Source organism: Mustela nivalis, assembly GCF_964662115.1.
Source record: "Mustela nivalis genome assembly, chromosome: 15".
NCBI lineage: Eukaryota > Metazoa > Chordata > Mammalia > Carnivora > Mustelidae > Mustela > Mustela nivalis.
In genome coordinates this window covers 20,449,914-20,466,662 of record NC_139034.1, presented here as the reverse complement: position 1 = coordinate 20,466,662, position 16,749 = coordinate 20,449,914, and the positions used below count along the sequence as shown (strand labels likewise).

The 16,749-nt window shown below is 36.7% G+C and overlaps 1 protein-coding gene across 12 annotated transcripts in view; it reads right to left on the bottom strand.

Annotated features, from left to right (window-relative positions):
- Nucleotides 1-16,749, bottom strand: part of NBEA (neurobeachin) — a 667,546-nt gene that overhangs the window by 54,102 nt on the left and 596,695 nt on the right. For all 12 annotated transcript variants that reach the window (XM_082700384.1, XM_082700385.1, XM_082700381.1 and 9 more), the window contains 2 exons: nt 12,994-13,113; nt 1,333-1,485 (listed from right to left, as the gene is read on the bottom strand). In XM_082700384.1, coding sequence (XP_082556510.1) covers nt 1,333-1,485; nt 12,994-13,113 — 273 coding nt within the window. The remainder of the gene's footprint in view (nt 1-1,332; nt 1,486-12,993; nt 13,114-16,749) is intronic.

The following is a 16,749-nucleotide window of genomic DNA, read 5'->3' as shown; positions in this document are numbered from 1 at the left end:
TTTATAGATGAGAAATGTGAGGACCAGAGATGCTCCACAATCTACCCAGAGCAATGAAGCTAGTAAAGGGCATTGTGGTAATGGTTGTATAATTCTGTGAATAAATGAAAACCCTTTTATTTATTTAATTTTTACTTTATATGGGTGAACTGCATGGTGAATTATATCTGTGTGACATATGTGAATTCTGTAAGTCTTACCAAAAAAATGGACTAAGGAGTATGTGAACTCCATTGTAAATATGGACTTTATTTGGATTCTGATTCAAATAAATTGGGTGTAAAAACAAAGTAAAATATATTTACAGGACAGTTGGAAAAAATTGGGAGTGAGTGAACAGATTTATTTTGAGTCACTGACTTTCTTAATTCCTCAATTTACTAAGAATAATAGTATACTAAGGAGGTTGTTTGGCAAAGTTGTTCATTTCCATATACCATAACAACACTGAGATTAAAATCTTCTGAAATATGGATAAAATATATCAAAATCTATAAAATACCCACATGCAAACATTCTATTTACACATTTTTTTACCTAAACACCTAGATATCTGCCAGATATCTGTCACACAGATTTAAAAAGTAATGACATTTTTCAATTTAAAAATTGATGGGTGTTCTCTTAAGGACAAGTATATTATATATATATATTTTTCTTTTTAAGAGAGAGAGCGAACATGTGTGTGTGTGTGTGTATGTGTGTGCGTGCACATGCACGTGAGTGGGGGGCTGTGGGGCGGAAGGAGAGGGAGAGAGAGAATCTTAAGCAAGCTCCATACCCAGCACAGAGTCCTGCAAAAGCCTCAATCTCAGGACCCTGAGATCATGACTTGGGCTGAAATCAAGAATTGGATCCTGAACCAACTGAGCCACACAGGTGCCCCATGAGGATATTTGAAGGTATGTTTCACAGCTTATGATTTCCTGCATGCAAATACGTTCTAAATGTAAATTATTTTGTTTTGAGTATTTTATGAGTAAAAAAGAGTCCAGATTTAGCTGGTAGACAAAAATAAGAAGTGGACATTTATATCAAGCATTTTAGAATATCTTCTCTTAGTCAACAGATGCTCATCTGACTGTCTTCTCCTAAGGGAGCAAATATAACTGAATTACCATTCCTTTATTAGTCTTCATGAAAGGAAAATCCACTCCACAATAAAGAATAATGTCAAAAGACTATAGTAAAATGCTTGCCTTCTTTTTTCTTAAAATTTTAACCTTGTATTTATAGATGTTAAATGGCAATTTGTTAATAGAAACAAAAGAGAACAACAGAATGTTTTTACTTCTTGATGACCACTCAAAGCTTAAATAAAATCTCTCTTACCATCCTGTTGATCCGTACAAAGTCTTCAGGTTTTTTTGCCCAAGGAGGAAGACCAACATCATTTACTACAACTTCATCTTCTCTGACTCCAAGATTGTATCCATTACTGTTGACAAACATCTCCGGTAGATAATAGAACTCTGGAATTAGTTCCTGCCAGGAATAAAAATGTGGCATGTTAAACCACTTTAAAAAAGAGTTGAAGTAAAGTATTATAACTTAACTATGAACTGGATTAAATACTTTCTTTACTAAAATTCAATATTTTATTACCTAATTCTATTCTTCATTTGATTTTCTTTACATAAGAGGAAGAGAAGGAAAGAGAAAACAAATATTTTTCTTGAACATTTTATTTGATAATTTATGTTTATAAGACTTTCATTCTTATCTTGCCAGAACTGGTTAAGAGAAATGGGTTACAGGACCCGCAGTAGTTCACAATATCATTCTTAAACAAATACGTAAAGCTATACCTACAAGACTATGCCACTCACCAAACTTTTCTGAATATTATTAAGGAAATATCCAATTAAAAAAAAAGTTGCTGCCAGTATTGGTTAGAAATAATGTCATACCTTTTACTTTTATTTTTGATCACAAGGGCAATTACAATACACGATTTTTATAAAAAGATTCATAGTTTTATTTCATAATTTGCCAAAATTACTTTTGTACCTATCAGTAAACACAATGAAGAGATGATATACAGTGTGAGAGTAATTTCTAAATATGTAGCACAGCACCTGAATGGTATTGGTTTTTAATAAACTGGATGCAAAGACAACTTGTGTTACTCGGATATAGAGATGACATAAACAACTTGATTTAAGGCAAAGTTCTGTTTGACGCACAATGTCTAACATGAGGCTTATGCTTCTTTGGAATAAATCTGGTATAGAAATGAGCTGTTTTTATGACCCTTTTTGTTGTCCCTTTTTTTTTTTTAAAGCAACTGGAAGAAAATGAAAACAAAAACCACTATAGTTTTTATGTATACCTTCTATACAATAATTAAAAAAACCCAACAACAATCTTCTCAAATAGCAAGATGAGGGTTAAATTAACTTTAAATTATATTGTGAAAAGCATAAGATCATTTATTTGTGTCATGATCAATGTGGATAATTCAGTGCCTGAAATTCAACTCTTGCTTGCGTCTTCTCAAGAAATTCACAGAAAAATTAAAAAACAAAACAAAACAAAACAAAACAAAGAACAAAAAACACCACCAAACACTGATGCCTTCAAATAAATCAAATTATTAACTTTCAAAGAAAAGCATACACAAAACCTTTCTCTTTATGGGTTCTCCTGCTAAAACCAACATTTGTCCATGATAGCATAAGTGGGTGTTTATCTTTCTAATATTCTGTGAGAATTTGATAATTATCCATTCTGATGATGATAAATGTGAACCATAAAAAAAAAAAATAAAGTTTGAGTACAGGGCACTGTGACAGGTATGCAAAAAGAAGAACGAACAAGAGATGGTTTTATTTCAAGAAATTTATAATCTTGTCCACAGGGTAAATGCATAAACAGATGGTTATACTACATAATAATAATAGCTTGAAAGAAGTATGAACCAAGAACAAGGGAACGCAGAGCAGAAGGCAGGGAACTTGGGGCAAGTCTGCAAAGACTTCACTGGAGACCAGATATTTGAATTCAACTATGCCTGAAGATAAAGGCAGCGGGAAGGGGCAAGGGGACCATCAGGGAGTATTACCAGGAAGTGGTAAGGACTGAGTATGAGTAGAGGATAGGATATACTGGGGGATAAAGGTCAAGATGGGGGAAATGGGCTGGTGAGAGTTATACGGAAGAGGAGATGAAAGAAGCTTCATGACAAGCTAAGCTGTTTGGATTTCAGATTATTGGACAAATTTATTTTATACCAAGACTTTGAGTGTCAACATAAAGGATGGACTGGAGAGGAGAGACTGGGTGTCTATGTGTATGCAGGGAGAAGGGGAGCCAGAAGCAGTAAGGGCACCGGGAGGGAAGGGGGAGAAGGGCAAGTGCAAGCGACAGTAATGGGACATGTCGTGGGACTTTACCAGGGAGGACAACCTGCGACAGAGGTGAGGATGGGTGTACAAAGAACAGAGGGAATTAGGTGGCTCACACTGTGTGATACTCATTCATTAACAACAAACTATGTATAAGACATCGAGGCCATAAGAGAGTGTGGGAAAGGAGAATTATGGTGAGATTAACACAAACTCATGTAAATTGTCAGTGACATGTATGTAAAAGGAGAAAATGAGAAAGTGCTGAAAGAAAAACCAATAGGTAAACCAACACCCTTATTTACAAATCATGATATAGTTTAGTGGGTGGGCAAGGCAGGAACGAAAGACTGCTTCAGAAATATTCTATCAGCAGTGACTATAACGAGCTGATTTCTGGGCTGGGAAAGCGCAATGGTGTGTAGTATATTGCTCTGAAGGAGCAATTTGGTAAAGGCGTGTGTGATCACAGACTAGAAGGTAGAAGTAAAGCATCATTCCAGCTCTCATTGATCTGTACGCCATCAGAAGTACGCAACTGTTATGATGTGATGTTTCTGTTCCTCTAAAATTCAAATGTTGAGGGCGCCTGGGTGGCTCGGGTTGGTTAAGCCTCTGCCATCAGCTCAGGTCATGATCCTGGGGTCCTGGGATTGAGTCCTGCATCAGGTTCCCTGCTCAGGGGGGGGGGGGGTCTGCTTCTTCCTCCTCCTCTGTCCTCCCTGCTTGCGATCTCTCTCTCAGTATCTCTCCCTCCCCCTCTCTCTGATAAACAAATAAAAAATAAAAAATTAATTCAAATGTTAAAACTCTATCTTCTATGATGGTATTAGGAGGTGGAGTCATTGGAAGTTAATTAGAATTAGATGAGGTCATGAAGGTGGAGCCATCTCGAACGAGATTAGTGTCCTTACAGGAGGGAGCCCACTTCTGCCACGTGAGACACAGCTAGACAATGGCCGTCTGTGAACCAGGAAGCAGATGCTCACCAGACCTCGAACCTGACCATGTGGGAAACCTTAGTTTTGGACCTCCAGTCTCTACAACTGTGGCAAATAAATTCTGTTGTTTAGAAGCTCCCTCATTTATGATAAAATATAGATGCCTAAGCTGACCAAGACAATATTTATTCACTTATTATTTCAGTGCATTAAGAGAAAACTTATAATTTTCTTTTGATCTTACTCTCATGGTTTGGGAAAGCATGAACAATTACTAAAAGATGTAGAGAAAGGTAAAGAATATCACTGTTTGCCCATTACCCATTCTTTATGTGACACAGCACGACAACAGCATTCCAAATGGTCCAGAAGGTGGGAAAGAATGTAAGCTCACAGAGTCGCTCTTTGTGGAGTGTGATTTATATGTCGTAGGCTAACAGGAGTCAGTTATTTGTGTTCATGTCCCATCTCTAGAACTAGACTGTCTAAGCTTCCTGGAGGGCACACAGAGAGATATAGCCACAAGGATAAAGCAATATAGATTTATTTTTTATTTAAACAGCCCAAAGAGTCTTAATTTATCTTTGACTATCTTGGTGCTTTATAATGTTTTCCAAATATATTATTTTCCATTCTTCCCTATGGCAAAGGGTCACATAAACTATATTGTTATTATTAACCTACTTACCACCATAATACTATTTTCCTAAATGTCATTAAATTAGAATCAGAAAGGCAACAAAGCCCTAGGATTTTACATTAACACCGATTTGGGTAAAAGCAGATTTTCAAGCCTGATTTTGTGAGGCTTATATTTTGTTGAACCCTCATGGCTCTTGGTGTTATAATTTGTATGCAGCAGGTGCTCATTAAATATTAAGTTATTGATGATATTAGGTAAAGTTATTTTAATATAACTAGAAATCCCTTGGGGCAATATGCAGATGGTTGGGAAAATGCCTCAAGATCGGAAAATAACCAATGAAGGACTTTATTAAATAAAAGAAAAAGGATGAACCCCATCATAAAATTTGTACCCTTTGAGGGGCAATTTTCACAGTTTAAAAAAAATGTTATCTTGCTTATCCTAGTTAGGTATAAAAGGTTTAATAGTGTAAAAGAGTTCACTTTAAAATACAGAAAAAGTTGGTTTTAAAGTTGCTGCAGAAGTGGAAGAAACAAGACCTACTTTTTTTCAATTCAAACTCTCTAGCATAAGAAGGGGCTAAAAGCTGGTGGCCACTAAGGAGGAAAAGGAAGGCTAAGGAAGGTCACGCCTGATGATTACCTAGAAAGGTAGGAGGAAAAGTAAGGAGTTCAGCAGGAGGGAACATTCTGGAAGGCTTTAATCAAGGCCAGTTACATGAAAAAGTAGCGTGACTAGGGCCTTCAGGATGATCCCTTGGTAAAGGCTGTGCTCTCCACTCCAGTCCGTCTGGGCAGCCAAACTACGCTCACTAATCAGGGTGTTGATTAAGATGCTGGAAAAAGCTGTTAGACGCCTGATGTTTGAAGGGCTGAAGAAATGCTTTCAGATTTCTAATAGAGGGAACAGTCACAAACAGACACATTTTTTAAGGCAAATATAAAGAAATTCCTGAAGTTCAGCTAAACTGCAAGGCCCCTAAAAACTTCAAAAGACCAGAACCATGTGGGACTAAAGCTGTCTGCACGCTGAATCCTGAGCTGGGGAAGTTTTTGTTTTGTTTTTTTCTTTTTCTTTTTCTGAAGGGGAAGGAACCAGTAAAATCACACAGTCTAGGGAGAAGTTGTTAAAGCAGTAGAGTGGGTGTAAATTTTAATTTTAATGCCTCAGTTTATTTTAAATCTTTAAAATTAAAAGATTAGAAGATCTTGTTTCAAATAGCATTTTAAAATTTAATGCTGGCATATAAATACAAGACATTAGGATATCATTTATATTCATATTTATATAATTTAAGAGATTTGCTTATTTAAAAAAAGAAAAACCTCATGAATAAGTGAGTTTCATCTGGGATATTTAACTGTGAAGTCCAAGAAGATGACAATTACTCTATCTGTGCTCTAAGACAAGGAATGAGCTGAAATGTTACCTCTGGTCATTCAATCTTAAAATAAAAATAGTACATAGAATTTATTTGTATCTTTTTAAAAATTTTATGTTATTTTGCATTTTATGTTTTTATTTATTTAATTTATTATTTTTATTATTTGTATCTTATGCTATGTCTTGGCACTGTTGTAAAGCGCTTTATATGGATTTTCTTAGTCATCACGAAAATTTCATGAGGTAGGTATTCTCATTCTTCCCATTTTCTAGACATGAACACTGAGGCAGAGAGAACGTTAAATAATTTGCTAATGACTACACTGGAAATAGGTGGTAAAGCCCCAAATCAAAGCTGATTGCTTTAAATCCAGGGTCTCTGCTCTTATAGTTCCTCTTTTGCCTTCTGAAGAAGCGAGCCTATCATTCTGTATGACTTGATTCTGTTTTGATTTCCTGCATAGCAACTATAATATATAATAATATAATATTATATATTCAATATATTCATATTCAATATTCATATAATCAATAGTCAATATATTCTTATCCATGAAATATACTATATATATAATATGTTATATATATATATAATATATATTAGGCTCCTGTGTCACACTATACTGGAAATCTCATGACAATAGAGATCATTGTTTTGCTCACTGGTTCACACCACTCACTAGCTAGCAATGGTGTCTAGTAAAAAAGAGATGCTCAATACAAATGTTTGAGATACAAAAAAAAAAGAAGAAGAATCAATTACTGCTGTGTGTTTATCATCTCCTGAGTTTCAGGTATGAAATAGTAATAAAAACAATACTGAAGGCCATGGTTTCCAAGCTGTGTTAGATTAAGCAGAGGTCCTTCAGGTGAGCGGTTAGTTGAAGGTAAGAGGGAGGCAGTTTTGGGATGATCTCTTCTTCTACCAGGAAGAGCTATTTTACGTGCATCAGAATTAAATAGATAATAAACCTGGACTTCTTGCCAGCTTTGGCAAGATTTTTTTTTTTAAAATAAAGATTTATTTATTTATTTTAGAGAAAGAGAGATTCCATGGTGCTGCAAATCAAATGTGGCCACAGGGTAAAAGGCGTGGCTATAAACCCCTTTATAAGGGCTCAGCAAAATTTAAGGTGGTGGTTTGTAGAACCACTCAGCCACACAAAGGGATTCTGAGAATCCTAAGGGCATCGTAAACAGCATCTTAACTCATAGTCAGAAACAGAGGGGATCCTAACAAAAGGATTTTGGGGTGCATGTTTTTTCTCATAATGAACTATAATTTGATACATAGAAAGTCCACAAAATTTTAAAGGAGGTTGAAAGATGCCTTGGCCCCAACTTTCGATGATCAGGAAGCATTTGGAGAAAGCCACTCAGCTGTAGACAAGGGCTATTTTTAAATGGAGAGGAAAGCTGATCCAGAAGGCAAAGCCAAGGTCTCAGAGGACCTGACCCCGAGTCCAGGAAACTGGCAACACGTGCCTGGCTGTAATTACCAAGAACCAGACGCTGCTCTGGACCTTCCACATCCCCTCCTTTGGAGTGGTCTGTTGAGGTTTACCTGGCTCACCACCCTATGCCGAGTGTACATGGGACTGCTAGCTTGCCTTTCCAGGTTCCAGGTGTCCAAATTAGAAATTTCTGCACTGTATCTGTATCTGGACCTGATACAGACCATGAGATACTAGATTTTGACCCTGATACAGTAATGTGGCTAACAAGTTGAGTATATTTTGCATCTAAGAGGAACGTGAATTGTGACCAGAGAAGGGGCTTTAGGAGACTATTTCCAAAGAGGACCACCAACACCCCTCTAACCTCCATGTCCTATTGAAATGTGACTTTGCTGCTCAGCACACTGCAAAGCAGAGTTCGTTGCTCCCCTTCCTTAATTTGGGCTGGTCCCGTGACTTGTTTTGACCAACAGAATGCTGTTTCTCTCAAGTTTAGGCATTCAGCAGCTTTGCAGTTTTTGTTTTGTTTTGTTTTGTTTTAATCCTCTTATTAGGAAGCCACTGTGAAGAGAAGTGTGATTTTCTTAGAAAGACTATTCAGAGAGAGGGCCAGCCAGGCTCCAGCAGTTCCAGCCATCCTTGCTGAAGCAAAGGATAAGTGAGTGAGGTCACCTTGAATCCTCCAGACCCAGACAGGCGCCCCCCCTCCAGTGGTCCCCAGGTGGATCAGAGTTGAGCTGTACCTGATGAACCTTACTCTGATTGCAGAATCCTAGGGAAAGAAACAGCTGTATTTTTTAAGCCCCTAGGGTCTGAGGTGGTTTGTTACACAGCAAAAAATGACTAAAGGAACACTTGATTGATCAGTGATTCTGAGCTAGTCCGAAGGGCTGAATGTGATGATACGGTCATGCAAAAGAATTAAAGTAGCATGCCAAGCAATGAAAAGGCACTACCAATAACTAAAGAGACCTTGGTGCTGGTTTTGGCTTCCTTCTTACCTACTGTGTGAACTTAGGCAGGCCACTTAATACCTGTGGATCTCCTTTACAAAACGAGAGCAACGACAGCTATCTCACAGGGCTGTTCTGAAGACTACCAAATAAATGACCAAAAAGCATGTTTAAAAACTATTGAGAACCACTCCGAAAACATGCATGCTCCTCTTGTAACTGGGAAGCACGCTCCTTCAGAAGGCACTTCAGAGACCAACTTGTCTACTTCATGTAAGAGCTCTCCTGCTTACTCTATTCCCACTGATAGATTTCTGTTAATTAGCTTCCCTTTAAGCAAACAGTCCAAGTAGTTTAAGGTTTCCTAAATGAAAAACAGTGCGGAAAGACACCAAATACTATCAAAGAAATGGCAAGATGAATATTATAACAGGCATTTTCTGTCCGTAAATGTGATTTCTGGTTTATTTTAACAGCTATACTAAAACCCTACGGTACAGTTAATAGTGTTATATACGTTCTGTCAATAATAAGAAAATATCCTCAAACACAATTTCTAATTTACAAGCTTATGACAAGTTCAAGCTGCTGAGAAATTGGACTTGAAAGTATGTCTTAGAGTGATAGAAGACCACTATTAACACTATCATAATTGTATACCTATTGCATCAAATCTGACATTTCAGTTTAATATATTTTGCTGAGAGAGCATACCATTTTATGGCTTCCTAGTGAAATCAAATCCAACCCAGACGTTTTCACTTTTCTAATATAATTCACTGCAAGGTTTTAAAGCTGCCATCTCTTTTCTTCCTTTTTTTCAAAAGATTGATGCCCTGGCATTCGTTAATTCCACAAGAGCTCATAATGGGTCAATGAGTCAGTGGCGAGCACCTCCATTAACTGTATTAATTTACACTATGTCACCTTAATGACATTTTGTCACAGCTACCTTTCCTGACATCTACATAGCTATTCAAAAGTAATATAACAACTTTTGAAGGCATTAAGGAATCGTAGTGTGAGAACTCCAGTGAGTTGAATGTCATTGTTACCAAGACTACACTAGAGGAGAGAAATAAAAAAGAAAATAAAAATAAAGTAAAAAACTAACAAGTCTGACTTAACTCAGGGGACCTGGCTCCCGAAAGGTCACTTCACCAACACTCCATCTCTGCCCAGCTTGTATGCATTACCACAGGAAGAGACTGATGTTAATAAAGACAGACAGAATGAAACCAACCACTCCATTCTAGTTCTTTCTTATATGATTATCTAAGCTAGGAGATATTGCAGACGTACTTTTCTTCATAAATGGAAACTCATTTCCTTAAAATTATATCCAATGCTTTATTTAACAGCTTGGGGATAAGAAATCAAAAACTTAGGTTTTAACACATGGTTAGCAAAACTATTATTACTCTTGGTAACATATTCTTCCCTGCTAAATCAGGTATTATTTCAGACGGAAAAAGTATCATGGGTTTTAATCAGTACATTTAAATGTGAATTTAGAAAGTCTCAATTTACTACCAGTATTACCAAAAAACCTCTTTAACATTTCCTTAATGAGAACCCTCAAATTCTGATGCCATACATGGAAAGACAGACACATTTGGACACACAGACACACAGATACACACAAAATAGAGGAAAGAAGACTGAGAAACAATACTTGTAATGCAGTTTGATGCGATTTCAAAGATCTTTTTCAAATCAGTAAGAAAAAGACATTTGACCCAACTGAAAAATGGGAAAAAATATGACTAAGTTTAGGGGTCAATTATTGAAATACGAAACATGAAAAATGCTCAACTTCAGTCACAATTAATGACATGCAAGCCCAAACAAAGACAACTCTATTTTCACTCACCAGATTAGCAAAAATTCCACTATTTATTATAATAATGATGAGGGGGGCGTGGGGAAGGAAGCATCTTCACACGTGCTCTAGGGAGTGAATTATCATCTTTGGGAATAATGGTTTGGCAATATCTTTCCAAATTAAAAATGTATATAGCCATTTAGCCATTAATAGAAATTATCCTTTACACGTATACGCAAAGTTCATCAAGATCACGTGCAAGGGTGTTTACTGCAGCCTTGTGTTGAACAGGAACAATCGCAGAGAAAGACAAACTACCCATAAATAGGAGATTGTTTACATAAATTATCGTGTATGCGTGCAGTGTGCAGCCTTGAAAAAGAACGGGTCTACATGGAAAGATATTCACGATATGTTATCATAAAATATGAAAGAGAACTGAAAATGGGGGAAAAAAATCCCTGCAATGTCAAGCTGGGGAATGAGCTTCTTATGAACTAATTAAGTTCGGGGGTGGGGGAATAAGTCCTGTTTGTATTCGGCACAGCTGCTTGAGGATAAAAAATAAAAAACCTCCCCATTTAGCGACAGCCACATTGGTCTTTGTCTTTGATGATGTGACCCCCAGGAACCAAAGGAACACAACTGGTAACAACATGCAAGCGTTTCTTGAAAGTACCAGAACAGGAAAACTCTGGGAGAAATCTTAGCAGTTGTAGAGGGAAAAGCCTGATAGGAATATTGATCATTGGAGACTGACCTGTACCTTGGTGAGGTATTTTTGGTGATGAAAAGCATCAATAAAGTTCTCAGTATAGAGAGTAAAGTGTAACGTTGTATCTACTCACATAAATTAGAATGATTAACTCTGATCTGTGTGTGGGTTTGTGAGGGTAGGTCTTTGAATTAAGCTGAAAAGCCCATTTTCTTTTTTGTGATGATGTCTGATAAGAGTGAGCAAGCATTTTCATTTGATATAATTTGGTACAATGTGGATACTGCTCTGAATTAAGATATGAATAACCTTAAATATGACAGGAAGCCTTAAAATATAGATAATAATATTTAATTCAAACACAAAATACTTATTAAGGGCTTTTTATGAACATTAGGCTAATTCTAGAAGCTTCTGGACTCCTCATTTTCTGTGTAAATTCTGAGTGTGTTACAAAAGAAAAAACAAGACTCTCTCCCTGATTTCACTGGAAAGGAGTCAGTTTAAATGACAGTTCGCGGATGCTTTAGAGTTTAGAGTTTAGAGTTCCTCAGCGAAGTTATAAGGCTGCTGGGAGAAAACTGTATGCCTTCAGAGTTTAGTATAGTAAGGATGCATGTTAAATTATCTTATTGTCAAAATATGAATATGTTATATGCACAAATTAATATTCATTTATGCAAACTTTGATAGTAATCTGACAAAATACATGAAGAAGCTACATGGATCAATTTTGTTTGTTTTCTGCTTTCAAAAAGAACTGAACAAAGTTGTGTTCAGTTTTCTTACACTTCAGTAACACTGTGATTGCCTTTAAAAATGTTTGCAATAGATAAACACAAATACAAAAATGATAATTTTGACTTTAATTCACTGCCTTTTGTTGGATTAAGACCCTAAATGGAGTAACTCCGTAATATTTTTATATTTAACAATATGAATGGCAGTGACAGGGAACAAACTGCCTTGAAGAAAGAGGCTTTAGGAACACGTATATGTGGTGCAATAACCTGATCAGATCAAGTATCAGAGAATAAAAGAGAAAAACGAGAGAACAAATGTATGTTACTGTTTTGAATAGAACCTTTTTTAAGAAACAAAAGCCCATATAAACTAATAACAAACATTAGTATTTAACAATAGTTAAATAGTACCAACTGTAAAATTACTCAGCGCTCTGGCTGTTCCTGGGTATTGTGTGTGTGTTGGTTTAATCTAATGTGTATTGTTGCATGGTATCCCCAGGCACAGTCAAGTAAAAGCTAAGGCCGTACAGAAAAGCCTACATTTTAAATGGGTCTTGTCATTAATGCTTTATTAATTGCCCCAGGCTACGTAAACCCAAAGCTGGGCAAGCTATAACAATATGACACATTAAGGTCAAATCCAATTCCTGCTGTGTTTTATGGAATGGGCCAAATATTGAGTTAACAGCAGGAAAGGCAATTTATGGCCTTTTCTTTCCATCTCCAGATTATTCGATCTAAATTAGATAGGAATTTTTTGAAATTATGAAAACACCTTAACTGAATAATATAAATGAATTCTGAATCGTTTTCTGTGATGCTCAAAATTATTTCCTCTAGTTTCCTTTTAGGTTAGATGTACCACATGCTTTTAAAATACAATGGAACAAAACTGTCTTATACATATAATTAAATTTTTAAAAATCAAGATTTCTGCATATTTTGAAATTAAATTACTACTATTGAATCAAAGAACCTACCTTTACATCAGAAGTATCTCTCTGACTAGTTCTCCAAGATCTTGCAACCGACGAGAAGGTTCGATCTGGATGGTCAAACTTTCCATCATTTGCATTGAGGAAGAAGGTTGTGAAAGGTTCCTAAGAGAAAAGAGGAAGAAGAATCAGGAATTTGACCCTCCTGAAGGCAGCTGCCTTGTTCCACTGAAAATATGATGGTCTTTGAAACTCCTGTGAGGTAGAAACAGTGCAGGGTCCTGGAAAGATGCCTATGTTGAGGAGTCAGGGGGAGACTGACTGGGCCTGACTGGGCTACTGAGGGCCATTTTGCTTCTTGGGCTTTCATCTTCTGATCGGTAAGATGATGGCGTTCTAGTGCTCTAATGATTTAATGATGAATGATTTTGAATTATTATCAGTTTGTAAGTCAGATGTTCTTTCTCATAACTAAGGCCATACGTAACGTATTAATACCGCCGAAGAATATCACTCTGGCACTGATCACTGCACTGTGGAACTGGGTAGGTAGGGAATGGCCATCTTCTATTACCTATGAAAATCTATTAAAAGTACATGTACCACATCATGGTCTGATGATCTTTTTAAAATGCAAAGTTCTGTTGAAAATCTTTCAGTAGCTCTTCAGAGCTCTTCAGAGAAATTCTAAATCACTCAACTTGTCTTAAAAGATCCTGAATGATCTGGAAACTTACCTTTCACCTTCCCTTCTCCACATTCGCAGGTCGTGACACACTGCTCTCACTTTCTGTCCTTTGTAGGGGATGTTCCCTCTGCCTGGTACCAATTTATCCCTTCCCTTCACCATCCTTGCTTGGCTAAGTGCTGGCTATCCTTTATGCCCCAGCCAAGATGTCACTTTTCTCCCGAAAGATTTTCCTTGATTTGCCAAGCTCTCCAGTATGCTCAAATCCAACCTATATTTTCTAAATACGTCACTAAAACACTTGTCACATTGTTTTGTAAGTGATTTGTAACTTGTCTATCTCTCCCCACCCCCCACAGAAACCTGTCATGCTCACTGTTTTATCTCCAACACTTAGAACAATACCTGGTACACAGAAGTTGCTCCATGTATAATTTGGTGAAGAAATGAATGAAATAAAGTGAAGTGCATATAATAAGACTAGATAACTCTAGTCCTTTCGGTACTCTGTCACTGTCACCTCATAGAAACACAGTATCTGCCACCCAGTACATGCCCATAGCAGGAAACCTAAGAATGACTATCACATGGTTCAAATGCACTTAGTTTTAATGCTTTCTGTATACTTTTTATGTTGGGGGAGAGACATTATTTCTGATGCCATTAAGTTCACTTCTGAATAACATTTATTCTTACCAAGGATCTCTTACTTCACTACAAGTATAACACAGATAAATATCTATATTATTTTCCATGGTTTCATTCTTTCTTAAGTCTAGGATGAATGACATGTCATCCCCTAGGTTCAATAATGCTAAGACGTCTACATGATGTTTTCCTGAACAGTTACATTTCTTCAGTATATAATCCCCATTATTCTTTTATACCTATAAAATATTACTGGACCCCTTCAAACTTTTCTTGTTGTCACTGGCTGTAAGGGCCAGCTGTTGGCCAACAGGCACAACCATTCATCTTCCTCAGTCTCTTCCTGAAATTTAGTGTGGCTGGACATCATCAGTGTTAAAAGTTGGTAATAGATCACCAATTTTTTATGTTCACTATCAGATGACAGTAAGGTGTGATTAAAGAGATAGGATGAAGAATGATATAACAATATATTGAGAAGGTCTGTATTACTGATTCTCCTGAAAATCAGATCTGCATCCAGGAAGCCCATATTGCTGTCTATGATTTTAAGTGATATGAAAGACAAATAGATGTCACTGAAATTAAGTTAGGAAGAAAAATCTTATGAGATGTCCTTCACTAATCAATTTGATTTGCAGATTTTTTAGCTAACTAATAAACATTATGTAATTAATGCGGCATATCATGGCACAAAGTTCAAGTGGGGGTAAAAACCATGCTAGAAGTAGCAAATGGCAAACTGAATGAAATATGACAGATGTAAGTTGGAATCTTGGTGGAACAAACCATTAACCTCTTTTAGGCAAGTTATTTAACCTTAAGTTTCGTGTTAAGTAACTGCTTCAGGTCCTTCATCTATGTTAATTGGGAAGGGCAACACCTCGGGGATAATTATGGGCATTATAGACAATTAAATAATATTGAGAAAGCTTCAAGTGTCTCACCTGACACAGTTATAAAAATGACTACAGGTTTATGTGCTGTGTCGAGTCCCTACTGCTGGGATGGGCTTCACGCCAGACTGACAACCTGGCCAGACGTGTGCTGCCTTAGGTCCTATCCACGTCTGTATCCTTAGCACCAAGTACCCGGCTTGGCTCATAGTCAGTGTTTAATAAAGGTTTCTCGAATGCACCTCAACATACAATTACTGTTGGGAGATTAGGTATGCCTGGGTAAGAGTAAGATAGTTTTTGTCAGTTTTTAACTACTTGTTTGACCAAAACGATATAACTTCAGAATCCACTTCTTCATTGCTCTAGGATGCCGATGTTGGGTGTGGGGTTTTTTTTTTCTTCTCTTTCTCTCTGCAGGTGTAGCCAGAGATTAATTTAGAAGGATGGCACTTGTCTCTACAATTTTTAACCTATTATACAGATGTGAGTGAAGACCCATTTATACATGCAAAGACTTACTTTTTTTTTTTTTTTTTTTTTTTATCATCAGCCAGTAAAAGCTGATCTACCTCTATCCTGACCTAAATTATAAAATCCTTCCTGGTTTTCAACCTTAACAGAGGCATGCCCAAAATAGCACAGGTGTGCATAGTACAAAGAAATCTGAAATTAAAGAATTATTTTCCTTTTGGTCATCAAGTTTATGAAACTGGTGGCACCCAAAGGTGGAGAAGATGAAAGAATTCTACATTTCACAGTTTTAAGTAGCTTTTAAAAAGATCTGATTAACAACTGTTTTAGGGTCACATACTACATTACTGACATATATTCTCATTATTCCTGAAGGCCTCCAGCTGCGACAGTGGTAGAATACGAATGGAAATTGATAACCTATTTGTTTCTAAGTGAGTATTGATCTTTCAAGCTCTGATTACCGTAGAGATTACCTTTTTCCATGTGTCTCCTTATTACCTTCAAGGCACAGTGGAAGGCTTTTCTTTTTTCATTTGACTCACGCCTCACTAACAGAGACGATTAAGTGCTATATTATACTTAAGAAACTTCTGTATTTTTTTACTTAACATATGCTGATTGAACTATTTTCTGTGTGTACATTAGCATATTAGATAATTTATCATTCTACCAGAAAAGCTTTTGGTTTGCAAGATGTACAAATGAAAAAAAATTAAACAGAAATTTCAGAAATTAAAATGTGGGCATTTGTTGCATTTTACGAGCTTCCTGTTAGGTTCTGTCATATAAATGGCTGATGGACCTCCTTCTTCTAATTACATCTACCCTAAGGTCACTTCGTATCTTCCAAACCTGTCTTAGTACTAGAAAACCCAACCAACCAGGCCTGCACTGGGTAGTTGTATCTGTCCTACTGCATTCTATCAGAACCTTATCCCCTGTGAGGACACTAACAACTTTTTTGGCCTTTCAATGATGACAGACCCATGAACTCTGTCTTGGGCAATCTAACCTTCTTCCCTGCCCCTCTTCTCTTCACTCAATTCCGCTATTCTTCTGTCTTCTGTATTTGCAGAGTAATCTCATAAGAAT